This window comes from Megalobrama amblycephala, linkage group LG12 (genome assembly GCF_018812025.1).
Source record: "Megalobrama amblycephala isolate DHTTF-2021 linkage group LG12, ASM1881202v1, whole genome shotgun sequence".
In the NCBI taxonomy this organism is placed as follows: Eukaryota; Metazoa; Chordata; class Actinopteri; order Cypriniformes; family Xenocyprididae; genus Megalobrama; species Megalobrama amblycephala.
This window is the reverse complement of record NC_063055.1, coordinates 16,729,436-16,751,570: the sequence shown is the minus strand read 5'-3', so window position 1 is coordinate 16,751,570 and position 22,135 is coordinate 16,729,436. Positions and strand designations below refer to the sequence as shown.

General features: G+C 36.7%; 2 protein-coding genes across 4 annotated transcripts in view; both read right to left on the bottom strand.

Moving 5' to 3' along the window:
- sorbs3 (sorbin and SH3 domain containing 3) overlaps positions 1-9,473 on the bottom strand; it is a 70,564-nt gene extending 61,091 nt beyond the window's left edge. Inside the window, exon 1 of one of the 2 annotated variants that reach the window (XM_048209220.1) lies at positions 9,330-9,473. The gene's annotated coding sequence lies outside the window, so the exon portion shown is untranslated. Of the gene's footprint in view, positions 1-5,024; positions 5,122-9,329 lie in introns of those variants that run through there. The other variant, XM_048209219.1, reaches the window with a different exon arrangement.
- A 4,630-nt stretch (positions 9,474-14,103) lies between these two features.
- LOC125280696 (E3 ubiquitin-protein ligase NEURL3-like) lies at positions 14,104-17,503 on the bottom strand. Of its 2 annotated transcripts, none has more exons than XM_048211412.1 (4): positions 17,375-17,503; positions 16,318-16,818; positions 14,698-14,835; positions 14,104-14,611 (listed from the first exon to the last, which is right to left on the bottom strand). In XM_048211412.1, the coding sequence occupies exons 1-4, from the start codon at positions 17,391-17,393 to the stop codon at positions 14,436-14,438; spliced, it is 834 nt and encodes a 277-aa protein (XP_048067369.1). In that variant the 5' UTR covers positions 17,394-17,503; the 3' UTR covers positions 14,104-14,435. The 2 variants fall into 2 exon arrangements, with proteins under 2 accessions (XP_048067369.1, XP_048067370.1); XM_048211413.1 differs by lacking the exon at positions 17,375-17,503 and adding an exon at positions 16,956-17,273.
- Positions 17,504-22,135: the final 4,632 nt, after the last annotated feature.

Here is a 22,135-nt window from a genome sequence, read left to right as displayed (position 1 = left end):
TTTGCAATCACTGAATAGCCCACATTTATGCCAAGCAATTGCTTTGATCTTCTGTTGATGAATTATGACTACTTTATGTTTAATTTATGGTGTTTACCTGTAAACCCGTAACATTTCGACCAGGAAAGTTTTAATGCCACTTTCTTTTAATCTTTCCTCCATATAATGCCTAATTAGTGTTTATAAGTGCAGCGCTAGTTTGTTTACAGGGGTTGCCGGTGTAACTGCATACCACTATAATTATCCTGTTCTTTCTTTCGCCTCTAGACATAAAAGCCTACTCTACAACAAGAATGACTGCCTCTAAGGTACTGTTATCAGGGGTTTCCCTTCAAGAGGTTTGTGATGCAGTAGCCTGGTCCTCTCCACACACCTTATTTAGATTTTATAGCTTGGATATAGAGTCCACACCAGGGTCTCAAATGCTTCTGACTTAAGTTTGTGCTCATTATGATTCACACTTGGACAGGGGTTTATTCAGTATGGCGTAATGGGTATGAACATTCCCATAGCGTCACATTCTGACGCAGTGTTAAGTCCCTTTGAAAGGTAATGTCTAGGTTACGACTGTAACCCTGGTTCCCTGAGAAGGGAAAGAGACGCTGTGTCTCTTATAGCTTCCACAGTGTACCGTCATTCGTTTTATTTTATCACGTTCAGTAATTTTAATTTTATCCATTCATAAGTAGTAATTTATCTGATGCATCTAAAGACTCATTGGAGAATACTGAAGTTTCAAGAGCACAATGGTAATTGTTCTTCATTCCCCACTTGTGGAATTCAAACCTAAAACCAGAACTTTAACCACTAAGCCACATCACCATCATAAAAAGCAACAAAACAATAATAAACTTTATCAGGCACAACTGCCTCAGTTCTGTGTGTGGTTGTGTATGAATTTTAAAGAGTGAATTCTTGATTACCTGCACTCTTTTATGCATGTGTGGCATTTTCCAGAAGTGTATATTTTCCACTGGATCTTGGGAAGCCAGCTCATTCTTAATAATTCAGTGGTTTGGCTCAGTAGGGCAAACCAGTCTTAAATGGTATAGTCTTACAGAGTGTGTGTGTGTGTACACACAGTAAGGGATTTTTGCCAAACAGCAACCAGACTATTGCAAAACAGAGGAGGAGAGAAGAAAATACATTCACAACTGACAGTTTAAACAGGAGAATGCATGAGGTGAGACCAGACGAGAGGAGAGGAGAAAACAGAGTTCTTATTCTGGAATGAAACTTCAGCGTGAGACTGAGAAAAGAGAAATAAACTATTGAGAGGGCAGAGAAGAGTGAGTGATTAACTATAGAGGAGAGGAGAGAGGGCTGAATAAACGAGAGGCATGTTATTAATGGCCGGTCTCCTGCAGCGAGCAGATATTTGTTTCTGCCAGTATGGTGATTACTGGAGCGAAAGAAACATAACCTGAAAACATTCTACCATTCTCTTTCTTTTTCAGTTCTGTAGTACTAAATGTACAGATAAACCTAATATATAGAAAGAAAGCACACAAAAGGTACAGGTTTCTTTAAACCAGGGGTCTACTGCATTTGTGAAAAAATGTTGTGAAAATGTTTTAATTGGCATTTAAAAAGTACATTACTTCAACCAAACATAATGTTAAGAAGCTAAAGTTAAGCTAAATGTTCCTCCCACTTTTAAATGTATTAAGTAAAATTAAATTGCAATATGCATTACAATAAAGTACAATGCTTTGTACATAAATAATTATATAAATGGAATGTTAAATGCACACTACCGTTCTAAAGTGTGGGGTCGGTATGATTTTTTTATTAATACTTTTATTCAGCAAGGACACTTTATAATGTATAATTTATAATGTTACAAAACATTTATATTCCAAATAAATGCTGTTCATCAAAGAATCCTAAAAAAAAAAAAAATTAAGCTTATATTAAGAAATGTTTCTTGAGCACCAAAATTGTGCTTTGCCATTAAAAATATAAATTATATTATAAGATATATTCAAGTAAAAAAAAATGTTATTTTAAAGTTATTTTAAATTGTAATAATATTTGACAATATTACTGTATCTTTGATCAAATAAATTCACCTTTGGTGAATAAAAGATTCTTCTTTCAAAACAAATTTCCCAAATTTTGAACAGTAATGTAAATGCATTAATATAGTACTATCACAGACTTATACAATACTCCATTTTATATAATATAAAGCCTTAGCCTAAAAAAGAATGTAAACCCCTACTTTAAACAACCCCAAACAAGCACAAATCCATCTCTATAATGAAACTACAGTCTGAAATGGCCAAGATTTGTCAACTACTTCTACACTAAATTATAGAGTAATCATGTTGCACCAATACTGACAAAATATTACCAAAGGCTTAAGGGATACTGTGAATGGCAGCTAACCACTGCTGAAAAACAGCATGACAGGCATGACTCAGAGTTGTGTAAGAGGAAACTAGGTTCACCACGATGGTAAATATTTACTCTTGGCAAGTCCCAGACCGCACTGCTATATATCTGATATATAACACTCAATAAAAATTGATTTTATAAGGATTGCTGAGTTTGTGACCTCAACATTTGAATGTGCTGGAACAAGGATGAGCTACTGTGCATAAAATGTGCAAGATACAAAACCAAGAACTTCAGCAAATCTCAAGCCTCAGCCTCAAATCTATTTAATCAATCTATTTTCAGTTTTCATTTTTCATTTTAGGTGAATATTTCATATTTTTGTTATGTGCTATTTAGTTTTGGTTTATTGGTATTTGGATTTAGCTTTGGTTTATTTTATTTCAGATTTAGTTTTATTAATTTTAGCATTTAAACATTTTATCTCAGTTGTAAAGCCAAGATTTCTCATTTTCATCTAAGTTTTTCACCTAATATACATGTCATGAAACTCTAGATGGGGCAGGCTGATAGGTCCTAAACTCAATCTACTTGCAATCCACATCATTCTCTATAGGGTGTAGTTGATTGGTATCAGCAGCCAATGAGCTTGCTGCACAACTTTCAAATATGTGGTCAGCATCAGTTTGCAGTGCCCCTTTAGAAGCTCTCCACCTTCCCCAGCTCCACCTGTACTGATCTGCTATGGATAATTCATGTATACTATTGTACAACAGCAGCATGTCTTACTTGCTCACAGCAGCGTGCTGTGTATGTAATGGCAGTAGCAAGTCCCATACTTGCTCTGCAGCAGCAACAGCAATAATCAGCAGCAGCATAGCAGATCTATTCCACCAAGCCCAAACATATTAACATTGTCATATCCATTACCATGCCAAACACTCAGAGAGTTGTCATGACATAAATATATTTTATTTCAGCTTTCTATCAATGAATGAAAACAATTTTTAAAAGTTTTAGCTTAAGTTAAGAGTAACACTGGTTCCGCTGTACAAGTCATTTCAATCAAGACAACTCTCAGAAGATTTTTAGCATGGTAATGAATACAATGTTAATGTATTTGGCGGAATAGATCTGCTACGCTGCTGCTGAATTGCTGCTGCTGTAGATTATTGCTGTTGTTGTAGATTATTGCTGCTGCTGCAGAGCAAGTACAGGAACTTCCTACTGCCAATACATACGCCGATATGCTGCTGCGAGTAAGACATAGTGCTGCTGCACAAATAATCTACAGCAGATCTATACAGGTGGAGCTGGGGAAGGTGGAGGGTTTTATAGGAACTCCGAAGCTCACTGCAAACTGCTATAGTGAATGTAACCAGCCATTTAAATGTGTGAGCAACAAGCTCATTGGCTGCAGATGTGACGTGGACCAATCAGCTTGTGGCAATAGTTAAAGGTCCCGTATTTCGTGTTTTTTGGAAGCTAAAATTTTACAGATTTTATTTATACTCCAACAACAACATTACACACTAACTAAAGTTTGAAACATGGGATCACGAAGAACGGGACCTTTAATGCTGTAATTATCATCAGCTTGCTTTTAGGACCCTGTCAGCCTGTGCCATCTAGAGTTTCATGAGTGAACTATGTATTTCCTGACATTTACTTATCTATTTCCTGTTTAATTACTTATTCCATTTTTATCTTTAAAAATAAAAAAGTCATATCAGCTTCTGACATGCACATGTTGAGATGTGCGATTCCACCTGCATCATCCTGACACTGACTGTCCTCTTTTAGCATCCAATTTAATGGCAAAAAAAAAAAAAAAATTGTTCTGAATTTTTAAGTACAAACAATTTTTTTTTAAACATGAATATTGAAAATAGCTTGTAATTTTTACTATAATAAATGAGTAAATTTGTTTTCCCCCACTTTGTGGACAAGGCCTCCTTGCCAACTGTATCTACTGTATGAACAAATGACCGTTGTCAACCTGTCACACAGTAAACAGTCTCACAGGAAGTCTAACAGATCAGGCTCAACAGCTACTCATGATGCAACGTTTCAGAGGAAAACTTCTGACAGCAAATGATAACATTACAACGGTAAGAGATTTGGATGTTTTCTTTATGTACTCTAAACAAGGTAATATTTTTGCCCACTGAAACAAAGCTGCTGGCTAAAGGTGATTCTTTTTTTTACTATATAACATTTTTATTTTTCAGTTTCAAATAGCTGTATTAGTTAGACGAACATGCAAAGACCTTAAAGAAATCTTAAGAACCATAAATAAAACCCCAGTTCTCTTTGCATTGACATTGTTGCTGACCTTGTAAGTGATTTGGATCTGTTTCTGGTGAACTTAAGTATCAATGACTTTAGCAGAATAAGATGTCTTACGTGAAATTACCAGCCACTGCACACAAAGTGCCTACATTTGGTTGCTGATGAGTGGGAATTTTACTCCCTGGGTGTAAACTGTCTAGCATGAATCTCCACAAATGTTACAGCAAGAAGAAAAGTGACAGAAAAGATCATAGTGATGTTTCATGTTCAAAATCATCTTAATTTGTACTTCAAAAAGCAACATAAAACTAACTAGCAGTGAAGAACAGAAGCATACTGTTGAGTAAAAGAGAGTCATGAAGTTTGAAGAGAACTGAAAGATGAGTATTTACCGTGAGGAGACGTTTCCCAGGAATGAGTAGCACAGAGAGAAGCAGAGAGAGGGAAAGGATTACAGCCAGCTCTGTTTTTGCTGGGAGGGCGTTTGCAATTTACTCCGATTCTGTGACTCAGCCTTTGTGTGTGTGTGTGTGTGTGTGTGTGTGTGTGTGTGTGTGTGTGTGTGTGTGTGTGTGTGTGTGTGTGTGTGTGTGTGTAATACACTATTCTGGGCAAGCCAGGATCATACATGAAACTCTCTGTGCCTAACGAGTCCAAAGCTCCGTAATAGTTTCCATACTCACATACATATACACACACATGCACAGCTGGAAATAATAGAAAGTCCCATGCAGGCTGAGGAGAAACACCCTCTTGTGTGTTAAAATCAAAAGAACAAATGAGTGCATTTCCCTTCCCACACACACAGACGGCCTGTTTGATCTGCAAATACATCAGTTCATTGTTCACTGGAGGACAGAAACTCACTTTCTCTCTCGCTCGCTCTGACATATTATCATCTCATGTCTTTTCTACTGTCATACAACCGAACACAACTTGCAACATCGGGGCTTCCTTTAGTCCAGTCATACTGAGTAATACTTATAACGAAAAAACACGTTAATTGAATTGAAGATGTGCCCTCCGCTACAGCATGAAATGTGACAATCAAATAACATCACAATGTCCTTCTAGTTCAGCCACACAACACACTTTCTGACTATTTCCACAGGCAATGAGGTTTAGTGGCCACTTATGTCCATTAAATTAGAGGATACTTAAACTACTGGGTTGACCAGCTAAGAACATCAACCTAAAAAACACATTTCAAATTACTGTCTAGGGTTGCATAAAGAGAAAATCTCAACATCCGCCTGCTTTCTTTGAAGTGGCAATGTTCAATTCATGAATGAGTTGGATCTTTTCATTGAATCGTGTAAAAATCATTTGATTAGACTCCATTCACAGTGGTTAAAAGTGGAAGATTATCAGTAAAGAACTTAAATTTCAGTCTGTTATTCATTTACTTATGAGGATAAATAAAAACATAATTCTTATTTTTGTTGATCAATTCCATTTAAATTGTAAATATACTCTGCTAGCAATACTGTTTAAGCCAGGACATACACAATATGAGAAATCAGCATATCATATGATATGAAAAAAAATAAATTGTGGATAGAGCTGAGGTTAACTGTAAAATTGAGCATAAACTGTAAAACAATGACAGATTAGCTTTTTTATCCCGAGAACTTGTTGGAAATAATTCTTTAAAAACTAATTATTATACCCAGTGACTTAAAATACAGTTTATATCATGTAGTGCACACTTCTGAAGAACCCTTTATCACAGACTTATTCCACATAAAGGCGGCATGATGGGGATGAGATCATTCATCCCTATTTACACTGTAAAACCTAACTGTGAAATTCATTAAATGAAATAAGTTCATTTTACTTAAAACTTTTAAAAAAAGTTAATTCAACTTAACAAATTTTGTGATGTGAACTCAAAAACATATTATATTAAGTAGAACTCAAACTAAATAAGTAACTATTAATAATTATGTTATTTTAACTTTAATGGTTTAAGTTACAGAAATTAATTTAATCTAGTAGCTTACGTCGTCTATAAGTAAATACCTAAAAGTTATCAAATAAACACAAAAACAATAATAAATACATTAATCTATTTCATATTAAGCCTACACACCAACATTAAGCCTTTTTAAAGTAATTACATTTACTCACGTCAAAGTATTATCCAATCTAGGCAACAAAAACCGTGCCAGTGCCATTTTCCCTCCTTCAGTCGCAGCAGGACGAGCTCACGCAACGGTCAAGAAAAATAACAGGTAAGCATTTCGAACTACTTTATTCATATTTGTGGCACTTTTGAACGTTTTCTGTTTTATTCTCGTAACGTTACCTATTTAGCTGAAGATAACCAACTCAGTAATACTAATTTGTTTAACGTTTGCTAGCAAACTATTGAGGCGCCAGGCCGCCAGCCAACGCGCTATCCAAGTTATCGACGGCAGGTGAAATGCTGTGTTTTATACCCCACAGGTTGTCTGTGGTAAATTAAGAAATATTTTTTGTGCTTTCTCACAGTACACCACCTTCCTTTCCTTATATCTATGATATCTCAGAACAGTATGTAATGAGTGGTTGAATGAGTCACAAAAAGACTGTCATTCAATGAATGAAGAGTCATTCAAGATGGGAAATTACTATTACAATTCATAAGTTTGGAATCATCATATTAAAGGGATAGTTCACCCAAAAATAAACATTCTGTCATCATTTACTCCCTCTCGAGTAGTACAAAACCTGCATGAATGTCTTTCTTCTGCTGAACACAAAAGAAGATATTTGGAAGAATGTCAGTAACCAAACAGATTTGACTACCATAGTATTTATTTTTCCTACTATGGTAGTCAATGGGGGGGGCGAGATCTGTTTGGTTACTGACATTCTTCCAAATATCTTCCTCTGTGTTCAGTAGAACAAAGAAATTCATACAGGTTTGGGACTACTTAAGGATGAGTAAATTATGACAGAATTTTTATTTTTGGGTGAATATCCCTTTAAGTCGTATTACATGCGTATAAAGTCATATTTATACCTGCGATGGTAAAGCCTATTTTCAGCAGCCATTACTGCAGTCAAGTAGGAAAACCTGTTACATCATTTACAAAATAATTCTAATGTGCTTATTTGTTATACCTGAGAAACTTTTCTTCTTATTAAAACTATGCTGCCTAATTTAGAAATCACAATACAATGTCTTTGTTCAGGTGATTCAGCTGATTCAGTATTGACTACACTTGAATTTCTTGCAGGAGAGAACAGTTTTTAAAATCAATTTTTGGATATGAATTGGAATATTTAGAAAAAGATTATTATAGATGGATGGATCCATCACTGAAAAAATTGTGTGTTGAATTTACATGATTTAATAGTGTTTATCAGTCCCACATGAATCAATTAAGTTACACAAATATAATTTGATAATGTAACTTCAACATGATGAAATTAAGTCATTTTTAAGTGACCCAATTAAGTAGTCTCAAAGTGAATTTTGTGAGGTTCATAGATTCATGATTCATTCATCCAAACATTTTCAACATCTAAACATTTTCTGTCTTGATCCAGCCAAGTGCAATTCATGCTGGGAACTTACAAGCACCACCCATTTTCAGTTAATGGAACAAAATCCATTCATGTAATCCTAACACAAATGGATTAAGTAAACTTCAATATTAGATAAGTGTATCAAACACAATGATATTAAGTCAGGGCAAAATGTTTTGTAATTGTGTTGTTTTAGCTCATTTTAATTAAGTAATTTGAACAAACAGCAAAAATCATTTTTTTTCAGTGATGTCTGAACTGTTGTGAGGTATACGCTCATTAATCATGCTTAAAATTGATTACAAACATTACAGTATATATATATATATATATATATATATATATATATATCATTTTTGTTTCAGTTCAATGCAATTTATGTAATTTTGATCAATGGATAAAAGTGATTAAAATGACAGTAAAACACAAACCATTCATAGTGTTTCCACACATCTGAATGGTAGTTTACAGTATATCAACCATTGTAAGACATACAGACCAAAAATACTGGAGGTACTGTATTGTAGTGAGCAGGGCTGGATTGGGACTCATTTTCAGCCCACTTTAATTCACGACTGACTCTATTGAAATAATGTAATTAAAACCTCAGTATAGAAGACTGCAATAGTGCACTGTTCTCTACAGCCTTGTAATTAATTGTATTTTACAAAAAAAAAAAAAAATCAACAAATAACCCCCCCCCCCCCCCCCCCCCCAAAAAAATGTAGTACAAAAAATGCTAAAATTTGATATAGAGTCATAGTTATTGATATAATAATGATTTTATAATGTGAACCATTGATTAATTCTCTAGCCATCTAGTGGCTGTAGTTAAAAATTCATTTTAATTTAATTAAGTGTTTGCTTTCCAGTAGATGGCAGCAATCGTCCACTAAACCCAGACACATTTTTCATGTCTATCACTGTGAATGAAATTGAGAAATGTAGATCTTTATTAAAGTTGATTAAAAAAAGTTAGGCTTGTTTTAAAGAAAAAGTTAGGCTACTCATGCAGGTTAGTACATTTGACTGTGTCGACAGTTTCTAGAGCATCCATATTTCAACCCAGTGCCATGACAACACTGGCCCTCACGGCCAAATAAACAGACCGGCCCACCGGGAATTCTCCCGGTGCTCCCGAGTAGCCAATCCAGGCCTGGTAGTGAGCCAAAGACACTTACCGTGCTTTATGTCAGCTGTAGGCAAGGGTGTTTGTTTTCTTCATCAAACTGAGCAGCCTTTAAGTGCAATCTTCAGCTCACTCTTTGAGCCATTCTCACTCTGCTTTGACTCAATGGCTTAGTAAACCCTCCCTCACTTCTTTTCTTCTTCCTCAGGCTCTGTTCTGCCATCCAAAATAAATATTTAACAATCAAGACAACATGATCAACAACCAAAGGTCACGTACTACTCACTCTTGCCATTCTCCTCCCCCTATTTTTTTTTTAAATGAATTTCCTACTCTAATAATTAGATTTCTGGGGTGTTACTGTAACTGTAATTTAATGCTGATGACCAACCCATTGGACTTGTTGCCCACTGCAGAAACCCAACTGGTACAAGTATACAAGAAAGTACAAATACAAATATTTGTATTAGACTTAAGTAAATATTTCACTTAATTTAATGACCCTGTGAATTTCAGATTCATTCTGATGATCTGACGTACCTGACAGAGAAAGTAGCAGGACGAACCGCAGATCACTTCTGGCACAACTGCATTTCTTGACATAAAAAACATTAAGACACGTCTTTAAATCTTGGCTACAGAAAAGCTATAGGACACTTCTGCCATTATTCCCCAGTTAAAAAAAAAAAAAAAAAATGGGCAGAAATAAAGACGTGAAAGCATCTGGGTCAGAGTATCTCAGAAACGGCAAGGCTTGTGGGTTGCTCCCGATCAGCAGTTGTGAGAATTTACCCAAAGTGGTGCGAGGAGGGACAAACCACAAACCAGTGACAGGGTGTTGGGCGCCCAAGGCTCACTGATGCATAAGGGCAACGAAGGCTACAGAAGGTCTACTGTGGCTCAAGTCACACTTTGTTGCGCATGGGGCTGTGTACCCGCAGACCAATCAGAGTGTCTATGATGACCCCTGTCCACCTTTGAAAGTGCCTACAATGGGCTCGCATGCAGCGAAACAGGACCTTGGAGCAGTGGAAGAAGGTCATCTGATCCAACGAGTACCGTTTTCTTTTACATTATGTGGAGGGCCATGTATGAGTGCACTATTTAAAGGGATAGTTCACCCAAAAATGAAAATTTGATCTTTATCTGCTTACCCCCAGTGCATCCAAGATGTAGGTGACTTTGTTTCTTCAGTAGAACACAAATTATGATTTTTAACTCCAACCGTTGCCGTCTGTCAGCCGAATAATGGGAGTGAATGGGAACTTGGATCAATAAGAGTCGAAAAACTTTGCATAGACAAATCCAAATTAAACCCTGCGGCTCGTGACGGCACATTGATGTCCTAAGACACAAAACGATTAGTTTGTGTGAGAAACTGAACAGTATTTATATAATTTTTACCTCTAAAACACCAGTATGTCCAACTGCGTTCAGCACTCGGTTATTGAGGTCTGATCGCGCTCTGACAGCAGCAGTGATGTCTAGTACTCATTAAAGGTCCCGTTTTTCATGGTTTTTTTGAAGCTTTGATTGTGTTTATAGTGTGCAATATAACATGTGTTCATGTTTCGCGTGTAAAAAAACACAGTATTTTTCACATAATTTACTTATCTGGATACCGCTGTTTCCACTGTCATAAAAACGGGCTGATGACTTCCTTGTTCTATGAAGTCCCTCCTTCAGAAATACGTAACGAGTTCTGATTGTGCCAGCGGTTCCTGTGTTGTGATTCGACAGCAGCTTAGCGCTCCTTGCCCGGAAAGGTAACGTTATTACCATAACGTGGAGATGCACGCGCTCCTGTTATTGTAAACATGTCTTTAATTTTACCCTATCAATTTGAGCCGGAATCAGACCCGGTGATTGGACTGCGGGATGAAAATAACAGCGTTTCAACGACATGGCGACAAACACACTCTACAAACGCAACTCTTGTGTATTCCTGTGGGCGGAGGTTAGTCAAAAAACTGTTTTAGTGATGTCATAAAAAAGGAAGTAGAGGGATGTAGTCCAAACTGGCCGTTCGATGTAGGTGACTTCTGTTAAATAAAATATCTCGCTTGGCATTGAACTTTGAGCTTTAAAATTTTACAGATTTTATTTATACTCTAACAACAACATTACACACTAACTAAAGTTTGAAACATGGGATCACGAAGAACGGGACCTTTAAAGTATATGCGCGAGACATCACCAGAGATTGTATATAATGGGGAGATAAGAGGGTCTGTATCTCTTACCATTGGAGAAAGCGTAACGGCTAACCTAATCATGTGTGGCACCTCTCAGCCTATTGTGTAATGGCAGTGACATCAGTCACAACGTTCCCTAGTCTGCCTTCTCTTAAAAAAATACATTTTAATCAAGCTAAAATCTACATATAGTTCCCAATGATGGTATTGTTTAGTGTAAAACATGCTGAAGATTAGCAAACAGGCTGTGGATTAATTAAATGATTAGCTATTTCTCCACAAAAGCTGTTTAATCAGCATAGTGAAGCCTCTTGTCCATTGACTTCCATTCAAAAAACAGCCTCCGGTCTCATTCCCTGCGTACCGCGGGGGGCGGAACGTTAGCTTTAGCCATTACGCTTTTTTGGCTAAAGGTTGCAGGCTTGCCTTCTAGTGGCTTTGACATCACTGCCGTTGTCAGAGCGCAATCAGACCTCACTAAGCGAGTGCTGAACGCAGTTGGACATAGTGGTGTTTTAGAGGTAAAAAATTATATAAATACTGTTCGGTTTCTCACACAAACCGATCGTTTCATGTCTTAGGACATCAATGTGTCGTCACGAGCCGCAGGGTTTAATTTGGATTTGTCTATGCAAGGTTTTTCGACTCTTATTGATCCAAGTTCCCATTCACTCCCATTATTTGACTGACAGATGGCAAAGGTTGGAGTTAAAAATCATCATTTGTGTTCTACTGAAGAAACAAAGTCACCTACATCTTGGATGCGCTGGGGGTAAGCAGATAAACGACGACAAGCCGGTGGAGGGAGTGTGATGCTCTGGCCAATGTTCTGCTCAGAAACCCTGTGTCTGGCCATTCATGTGGATGTAAATTTGACACGTGCCACCTACCTAAACATTGTTCCAGATGAGCTACACTCTTGAATGGCAATGGTGTTCCCTGGTGGAAGTGGCCTCTTTTAGCAAGATAACAAACCCTGCCAGCTGCCACACTGCACACATTGTTCAGAAATGGTTTGAGGAACATGATGAAAAGCATGAAATTCCCCAGATCTCAATCCAATTGAGCATTTGTGGGATGTGCTGGACCAACAAGTTCGATAGCAGCTCCACATCATAACCTACAGGACTTGAAGTTTGTTTTCCATCTACCCAGACCTTGACGTGAGCTTGTTAGGAGATGATCAACAATATTTGCTTCACCTGTGACTGGGCATAATATTTTGGCTCATCAGTTGTTAATATATAACCATTTGTTAGCTTGGAATAGTTTTGTGTTTCAATCAGAAAAAGCTTAAAAATGGCAGGATCCCATTGTGCCATCAGGAGTGTCACAACAATCCACTTGAGCATTTGTTTGATCTACAGCAGCTCCACATCGCAACCTACAGGACTTGAAGGATCTGCAGCTAATATCTTGTGCCAGATATACAACAGGACCTGGGGTCAGGGGTCTTGTAGAGTCCATGCCTCAGCAGGTCCTTTCCAGCAGGATAACATGCCATATCACAAAGCTCAAAACATCTCAAAATGACTTCTTGAAAATGACAATGAGTTTACTATACTCAAATGGCCTCCACAGTCACCAGATCTCAATCCAACAGATCAGCTTTGGGATGTGGTGGAATGGGAGATTTGCATCACGCAGTCGACAAATCTGCAGCAACTATGTGATGCTATGATGTCAATATGGACCAAAATCTGTGAGGAATATTTCCAGCACCTTGTTAAATATATGCCATGAAGAATTAAGGCAGTTCTGAAGGCAAAAAGGGGTCCAACCCAGCACTAGCAAGGTGTACCACTAAAGTGGCCAGTGAGTGTATATACATAACTGCATTTATCAAACCATTGTTTTGGCCAACAAATATTGTAATGAATAAACTGTATACATTTATAACATAAAACAGATGCGACAAACTATTCCAACCTGCACTCAAAAAAATTAATCATGTTAGTTTATTAAAGCATCTGCTTTTTACAGAATAATCACATTTTCAAAATGTATTTATTCAAATACCTTAGAATAAGTATTAATCACTTTAAAAAAGAACAGAAGATAATGGAATTTTAGCTTGTTGGACATAATTCATAAATCTTATTCTAATTTATAGGGTTTTGAACTAGATGTTTGAAATCAATAACTCAACTGCTACAGAAGCACATATTTTGTAAAACTACAGCGTTAACTTCTAGACTTTAATATCAAACAGCCAGCCAACATGCAAACAAACGAAAACAAATATAGCACTTTCACTTATTAGCACACACTGCATTTCTCACGCCCAAATCCGTAATTCCTCTTCCCCACCCTTCCTATTTTCGACTACTATTTTAAAGGAAAGAGCTCACCCACTTTTAAATGTAGACTTCTTCTGCAGCACTGGGCATTAAATATTGTATATTGAACATGACCGTCGTAAAAGAATTAGGATTATAATGGCTAATCAAAATTTTGTAATTGTTTCTTCTGCTTTGATGAGTTTTTGTTTTCCTTTACAATACTGACACCTGGCGGAAATGTTCAGCAGTGCAAGCCCTTACGCTTTGTGAGGTGACGAATAAATGAGCACAAATAGTCGGTTCTAGAAACTGTTTACATAAAATGCATTTAATACAAAATTAAAAACTTTGTTCATATTACATACATACATATTTACATTACATATATATATATTTACATCATATTACATACATATTTACATTACATATATATATTTACATCATATTACATACATATTTACATTATAGATTCAGAACAAAATCTGGTATTTTCATAAATATGTAATAAAAATGTAAAGTAATTTACAAAAAAGAAATAGTGCAACTAGAGAGAAACATTTTTTAAAACATTTGCACAGTGCAGTGATAGATTTGTACATCACAGCAGCAGTCCTGAAATGAATTGGACAAAATACATTCAGCAAACAGGCCAAATGGCCACTAGTTTAAATGGGATGAACACTAGTCATATGGATGGAAGGAACTCAAGGGCTGACGACACAGAGGGCAGGTCCCAAACGTCATGTAAACCCTCATGCCGCACGGAGTACAAACACATTTATGGCCACAGCTCAAACGACTGTTTGCCACATTACTGTAACACACGACACATTCCTCACAGTCTGGAGATTCATGATCTGAGGGGGAAAAGAGAAGAGATTAGGTGGTGAAACTACATGTACTAGACAATATAATGGCTGCCTTGCACTTGTGTGATTCTTACCTGTGTTGTCAAGGTAATGGTTTCTCAGGTTTCTCTGTTCCAGCATGCTCTTCTTTCTTTCTAGCGTTTCTTTATCTTCAGTGTGTGTGAGAGCAGGACAGGACCTCCTGGTGAAGATGCAACATCTCTTTTTGGAACCTATAATACAGATACACAGACCACATACACTGTTAGGCAAAGAAAACTACCAAAAAAAAAAGAATAGGCATATATTTATGTCCCTGGTTTTCTAGAAGGTGCAGTAAGGTATTTCTGAGAAACGCTGCTGAAAGTGGATCAAACCGAGCACAAAAACTCAGTTATAGCCAAGTAGCAGTAAGCGGCGTGTACACTCCTTAGGGGGGAGGTGCCTAGGAGGTTGCATAGCGTTCATGAATTTGGGGGCGGAGCTATCAAGATAGGGGTGTGAACCGTTTGTGTGGGGGAATGTTTGTTTTGGTGATTTCAAATATCAACAGTGTTTCTTAGAAATCAATTACTGCACCTTTAAGCCAGGCTTTCAAATTTGGGGCCATAAGGGTTCTGTCAAATCTTGAAATAAAAAAAAAAATAAGATTTTATAAAATGTACTTTTAGAGCTGTCAGATTTAACATGTACACTTAAGATACAAATAATATATATATTTTTCATAATGGTGAATGTGATTGTAAAATAAATAAAGTATATATATATATATATATATATATATATATATAATTTTTTATTTTACTTTATTTATTTTGCAATCACATTTACCAGATTTGATATTATTATTATTAATAATATTATTTCTCATTATTAATTATTAGTAATAATATTGTTAATTATTCTAATAAATATTCTATCTTTAATATTATTAATAATATAATTAACATTATATTATGCTTTCTAAAGACCAGTCCAAAATCAATTAACTAATTGTGATAATTTTGTTCTTCTGTATGTTAATCTCAAATATGATGCAATTTACTAAAGCAAATATTTTTAGATTATTTTTCACAATTTTCTCTACAATTACAATATACAAACCAATTATTTAATTTAGGATATCACTTTAGGATATATAATATTTTTTTGCAAACTGTATAAAATGGGTTTTCATTAATAGCAGAGATGGTCCTCAGAACAAGAGATCCAGGGGCGAGGTTGGATCCAGATCCAACTCCTCCCACTTTACATATCCCTAAACCTACCCATCTCCTCTCCACCCCCTGGATCTGGATCCTGGATCTCGAGTTCTGAATTGAGGAACTACTGGAATAGCATGCCTTCACATTTTAGGAAGGGAGGCCCCATGCTAGCAGATTTGTTGTATTTGGCAGTCCTTCCTTAGAATCAAAAAGTTTAAAAAACCCTTTCTCTAACAGAAAAGCATTATGGCGGTACAATTATGTTTGACACGGTATACCACGCTACTATCACGCTACTAAAATATATATATCGTTAGCCTCATAGCATAATTGCCCAGATCATATTTCAAAGGCAGATATCACAATTTGGCCAAAAAATGACTTAGGCAATTATATATATATATATATATATATATATATATATATATATATATATATATATATATATTGTTGTTGTTGTTGTTGTTGTTAATGCTCTCAGAACACAATATGATACATCAGAAGCCTCACCAAGCATCACCACTGACGTGGTCTGTCCATAGACGTCAATCATCGCCCAGATGGGCCATTTGGGATTCAGAGTGGTCGGCTCCGTGTGTGTTCTGCCATCAGAACTTCGTATGGACAGGCAGCCATTCTTCTTCAGCCAGAACTGAATCTCTGATCCAGGGCGACAAATGCCCACGGGAACTACTACTGCCGCGCACAGTGGAGACTGGGTCAAGTCTGGGATGGCCAGAGGGGGTAAAGTTGTCTGCTCGGGCAAAACATGAGTAAATCCGACCCGCAGTGATCCGTGCCAACCTCGCACACTGTCCTTGACTCGCAGGCGCACCTTCTCCTCTATCTTCACCTGTCGCCCGCTGAACGTCAGTCCGTGGCAGAATGACGACACGTCCCTGGTCACCTGACGACCACCGTCACTCAGCGTTATCAGACGACCCTTCACATCTGAGTGGAAAGAAATCGCTCTCAGGCTACCGAGCATGTGACACACGCACTTGACTTTCTCTGGAAGAGAAAAAAGAAAAAAGAAAAAATGAGATTCATCCACGTGGTGTGTGGGGAGTATATTTCTCTTATGATTAATCTGTCTCTTAGCAAATTGTGTTTGCTCGGTACTTTTCAGTAGGTAATAAAACACGTACAGCATCAAATAAGTCACGCCGTAATCAAATTAGAATTTAACTGGTTCTTTGAAACGAACTGTTTGAATGAACCGATTTATAGCCACTAGAGGCCGCCGCTGCTCACTGTCAAAATCACTATGTTTTGGAAAGTTTCCTGTAATGCATCACATCACACACACATAATCGAGTTCAGACTCTACAGTGTTGCACGGTAAATAATAATTTCGCATCATTCATGCACAATATAATCTATAATCTAATTATTTATTGACGATTATATGGTAAATTACTGTAAATGAATTAGTTTCTTTAAACAAAAAACTTGCTAATTAAAAATGTTAAATACTAACACAACTTTCTTTAAGCTTGACATGTTGCTTTTTCATTAAGAGATATTGTTGAGAATTTACAATTTGCTTCTAGTATCATCTTCTTACCTTTCTTTTTCTCTGTCATCCTGTTTTCTCAACCAGCTCTTGGTATCTTCAGCACACCAGTTTCTGTATCTAAGTGAATGGGGAATCTGTTGTTTTTTAAATGCACGTGTGTTTTATAGCTAAACATTACTCCTCATAGGATGAATGTAGAGGAGGGACTATTAAAAGGGCGGAGCCTTGGAAAGTTACCTTGAGGATGACTCGATTCCTCAACGCTGAAATGACAGCAATAAGTGTTCGGAAAATTTTAGGTATTTAGTAATGCATTCGTTTTGTCTACGTATAAATTGATAAGCAAAAGAATGTATTTGGGAGTTTTTTATGCGCGTCTGCTCCTCTAGACCCAGTAAAAACTCGGAAAATAAACTTTTCACACGTTTATTTACTTTGTCTAATAGTAGGCAAATGCTTAACATATATATATATATATATTAATTTTGTTTTAACTAAATTATACAGCTTGATTGGAAATTATTCTATAAAGTGATATTTATTTGTCTGTTTTCTCCACACATCGTGTCTCACATTTTATTAATTTTATATTTAAATGGTAACTCGATAAATTCACTGTCAATTATTCACTTTTGCCATGCAGCCATTTCAGCGAGCCATTTATGTATAATTCTAGATGTTTTCTAAAAGTAGGAATATTTCCTGGATCAAGGACATTGTGTGCTCTTTGGTGTTTTAAAGCTTTCCATTAAAGTGCTTTGCAAAGCAGTCAACAACTTATTCAAAAAATGCATTATTATTTCACTTTCACATTAAGTGTTTCAGTCAAGGTTACCATATTTATGATATCATTAACTCATTCAATCATTCACTCATCTCATGATAACAACCACTTGTTATGTTTATAAGGGATAAATGTGGAAATGAATTATGTATTTTCTGTTTAAGCATGTACATACACAATGTGTGTGTTATACACACACACACACTGCCTGGCCCAAAAAAAAATCACTGTTTGGATTTAAATAGGCAAATACTTAAAGAGTTAGTTCACCCAAAAATGAAATTTCTGTCATTAATTACTCACCCTCATGTCATTCCACACCCATAAGATCTTCATTCATCTTCGGAACACAAATTAAGATATTTTTGATAAAATCTGATGGCTCAGTGAGGCCTGCATTGACAGCAAGTTAATTTACACTTTCAAACGCCCAAAAAAGGCACTAAAGTTATATTGAAAGTAGTTCATGTGACTACAGAAACACCGCTTTATGAAGCTTCGAAGCTTTACGAATCTTTTGTTTCGAATCAGTGCTTTGGAGTGCCAAAGTCACGTGATTTCAGTAAACGAGGCTTTGTTACGTCATAAGTGTTTCGAAATTTCAATGGTTCATGTGACTTTGGCAAGTTGATACACACTCTGTACCACAAAAGATTCGTAAAGCTTCGAAGCTTCATGAAGCAGTGTTTTGAAATCGGCCATAACTAGATATTGTTGAAAAAAGTTATTTTGTTTTTTTGGTGCACAAAAAGTATTCTAGTCACTTCATAACATTAAAGGTGCCCTAGATTCAAAAATTGAATTTACCTCAGCATAGTTAAATAACAAGAGTTCAGTACATGGAAATGACATGCAGTGAGTCTCAAACTCCATTGTTTCCTCCTTCTTATATAAATCTCATTTGTTTAAACGACCTCCGAAGAACAGGCGAATCTCAACATAACACCGACTGTTACGTAACAGTCGGGGTGTACGCCCCCAATATTTGCATAATGCCAGCCCATGTTCCCAACATTATAAAAGGCATTAGACAAGGGCAGCCAGTTAACGTCTGGATCTGTGCACAGGTGAATCAACAGACTAGGTAAGCAAGCAAGAACAATAGCAAAAAATGGCAGATGGAGCAATAATAACTGACATGATCCATGATAACATGATATTTTTAGTGATATTTGTAAATTGTCTTTCTAAATGTTTCGTTAGCATGTTGCTAATGTACTGTTAAATGTGGTTAAAGTTACCATCGCTTCTTAGGCAGTTAAAAAAAATTAATTAAAAAAAATCTATGGGGTATTTTGAGCTGAAACTTCACAGACACATTCAGGAGACACCTTAGGGTGCTTTCACACCTGCCTCATTTAGTTCGGTTGAATCGTACCAGAGTTCGTTTCCCCCTTTGGTGCGGTTCGTTTGGGCAGGTGTGAAAGCAGCAATCGCACTCGGGTGCGCACTAAAAGCGGACCAAACAAGCGTACCGAGACCTGCTTGAAGAGGTGGTCTCGGTACGCTTTCAAACGAACTCTGGAGCGGTTCGCTTGAGATGTGAAAGCAATCCGACCCAGTTAACGGACCAACGAACCAAATGACATCATAATTCATAACGGAAAATGCGACATAAAAAGCGGTAGTGTCTGATTCTGTGAGTGAGCACATTATTTACCACAGATGTAAACCAATGAGCGCCGCTGTTGTGTAATTGCACTTCTCCGTGTGAGAATGCTGTCCCGACAAAGCCTTTTTCCTGCTCTGCTTCATTATAAAATGTAGCCTATATAGTCTCTCTCGACACGCTGACAGGTCGCCTACTACACAGCGCTGGGAAACCAGAGACAGACCGAGAGAGAGAAAGAGCGCGCGTTTGAATTTGCCGCAGTATTAATATGAATGTAGTATATAATTTAACAGCGGGAAAGACGGCTACATTTATAAAGTGTTTGCGTGTGTCTCGACAGTTTCAAATAAAGCCACAATAATCTCATGGAGCGAACTTGTCAATCATTATTTTGATGGATGACGCAAAGAAAACTCTGACCAATAAGAGGGCAGTTTTACTCGCATGTGACTTGCCTAAACGCATTTTGGTACGCTTTGAAATGTTGCCATGTGAAAGCGAACCGAACCAAGAAGAAAATGCAACATTGTAACAAATTTAGTCCCTGTTTCGGACCAAAACAAGCGATCCATAGGTGTGAAAACACCCTTAGACTTATATTACATCTTGTGAAAAAGCATTCTTGGGCACCTTTAAGGTTGAACCACTGTAGTCACATGAACTGTTTTAAATATGTCTTAGTACCTTTCTTCCGTTTGAAAGTAAATTAATTTGCTGTCGATGCAGGCCTCACTGAGCCATCGGATTTCATCAAAAATATGAACAAGGGTCTTATGGGTATGGAACGACATGAGGGTGAGTAGGCCTAATTAATGACAGAATTTTCATTTTCATTATTGCAGTTATTATTATGTTTCTAGCATGGAAAGAACATCACATCATTTATTTCCATCAAGATGTGCATCAGTATTTGGTCAATATCATGAATTTAAGGTCCCCTATACTTCTCAACCATTCTTTCACAATTTGAGCCTGATGAATCTTGCTTGTCATTCTGAGACAAATTTCTCAAATGAAAAGCTACACACTCCATCAATTAGGGTTTGAAGAACTGTTGCCAAACATATAACATGCTAGAAACACTATGATTAGATAATAATCACAGCAATAATGATCCAGTCACAGACTCTTAAGTATTTGCCTATTTAAATCCAAACAGCAACTTTTTAGGCAGTGTGTGTGTATAAAGCTTAGCTCAAAATTCCATTCCTGTCTTTTTCACATCAAAAAGTGTGTGTTACTTCATTGTGTATGCACAGTAAGTTAATTCTGAAAATTATGTATTAAATGGATGTTTAAGAAGCCAGACTTTACTTGAACTGTCAAAAAGAAACCTAAATATTGTGGTGAGAATGAATAGACACGTCCTTTGCACACTCATTAAAAGCATTATTATTTATTAGTGTAATCATTAACAGTGACATAGCTGAGTTATTAAACAGGCAACATGCACCACAAGATATATACTCTTTAGTCCCTTGTAGGAGGCATGAGAAATAATTTTTCACCCAATACTGTCATCATTATCATAGTTGAGTCTGTTTTGAGTATGTGGGTCACATGACTTCAAATGTTTTGTGGTCATTTTGTCAGTCACATGGAGCTAGTTACGTATTACATTTTGAAAAGTCTGTTGCCAGAAAAAAGGCTAATCCACAATATTGACAATATATATATATATATATATATATATATATATATATGTGTGTGTGTGTGTGTGTGGGGGGGGGGGGTGTCTTAATTAATAATTAAAAAAGAATCAGTTTAAATGTCTGATGTATTATCGTGTCCTTTTAACAGTTAAGGGGTTTTCCCATGACTGACGGCGCTGGTCAAAGCATTTGTCAATTGCGTCTTTTTCCGTGTTCACAACAATTCAGTCTTTTCAATGTAAAAGTCTTCCCTATGACTGACACACTCATAAAGACAGTCTTTGCCGCCATCTAATGCCGTAATAATGTAACTTCTGTTGCTGTTCACGGTCAGGGACTATTTTTTCCGGTGGAAGGAAGGCTTTAGTGAAAGTTTACTTCATGAAAGTTGCATTGATACATATTTTTGGCTTTAATATTTGTATTGTGCGGTAACCGTTTTATAAAAGCAATAAGGTACTTGAGGCTAGTGCTGTTTTGTGAATAAGTCATGGCTGAAGGGGTTGCAGGCACTCCGCTTCACGTTGTGCCTAATGTGATGATACAGCACAGCCTCTCGTACCTTATTGCTTATATGACACACCTTTCTACTTTAGTGTCTTTGTTAATGCACCTTAGGAATCATCATGGGGAGTTAGTTTCCTCAGGCAGGCACATTTAAACCTTTGTTTAGATAGACAGATCTCTTATATAAATAACAACATGTTGACATTTATGTTAATAAAAAACACACCTGGGACATATAAATGCTTTAAGCTGAA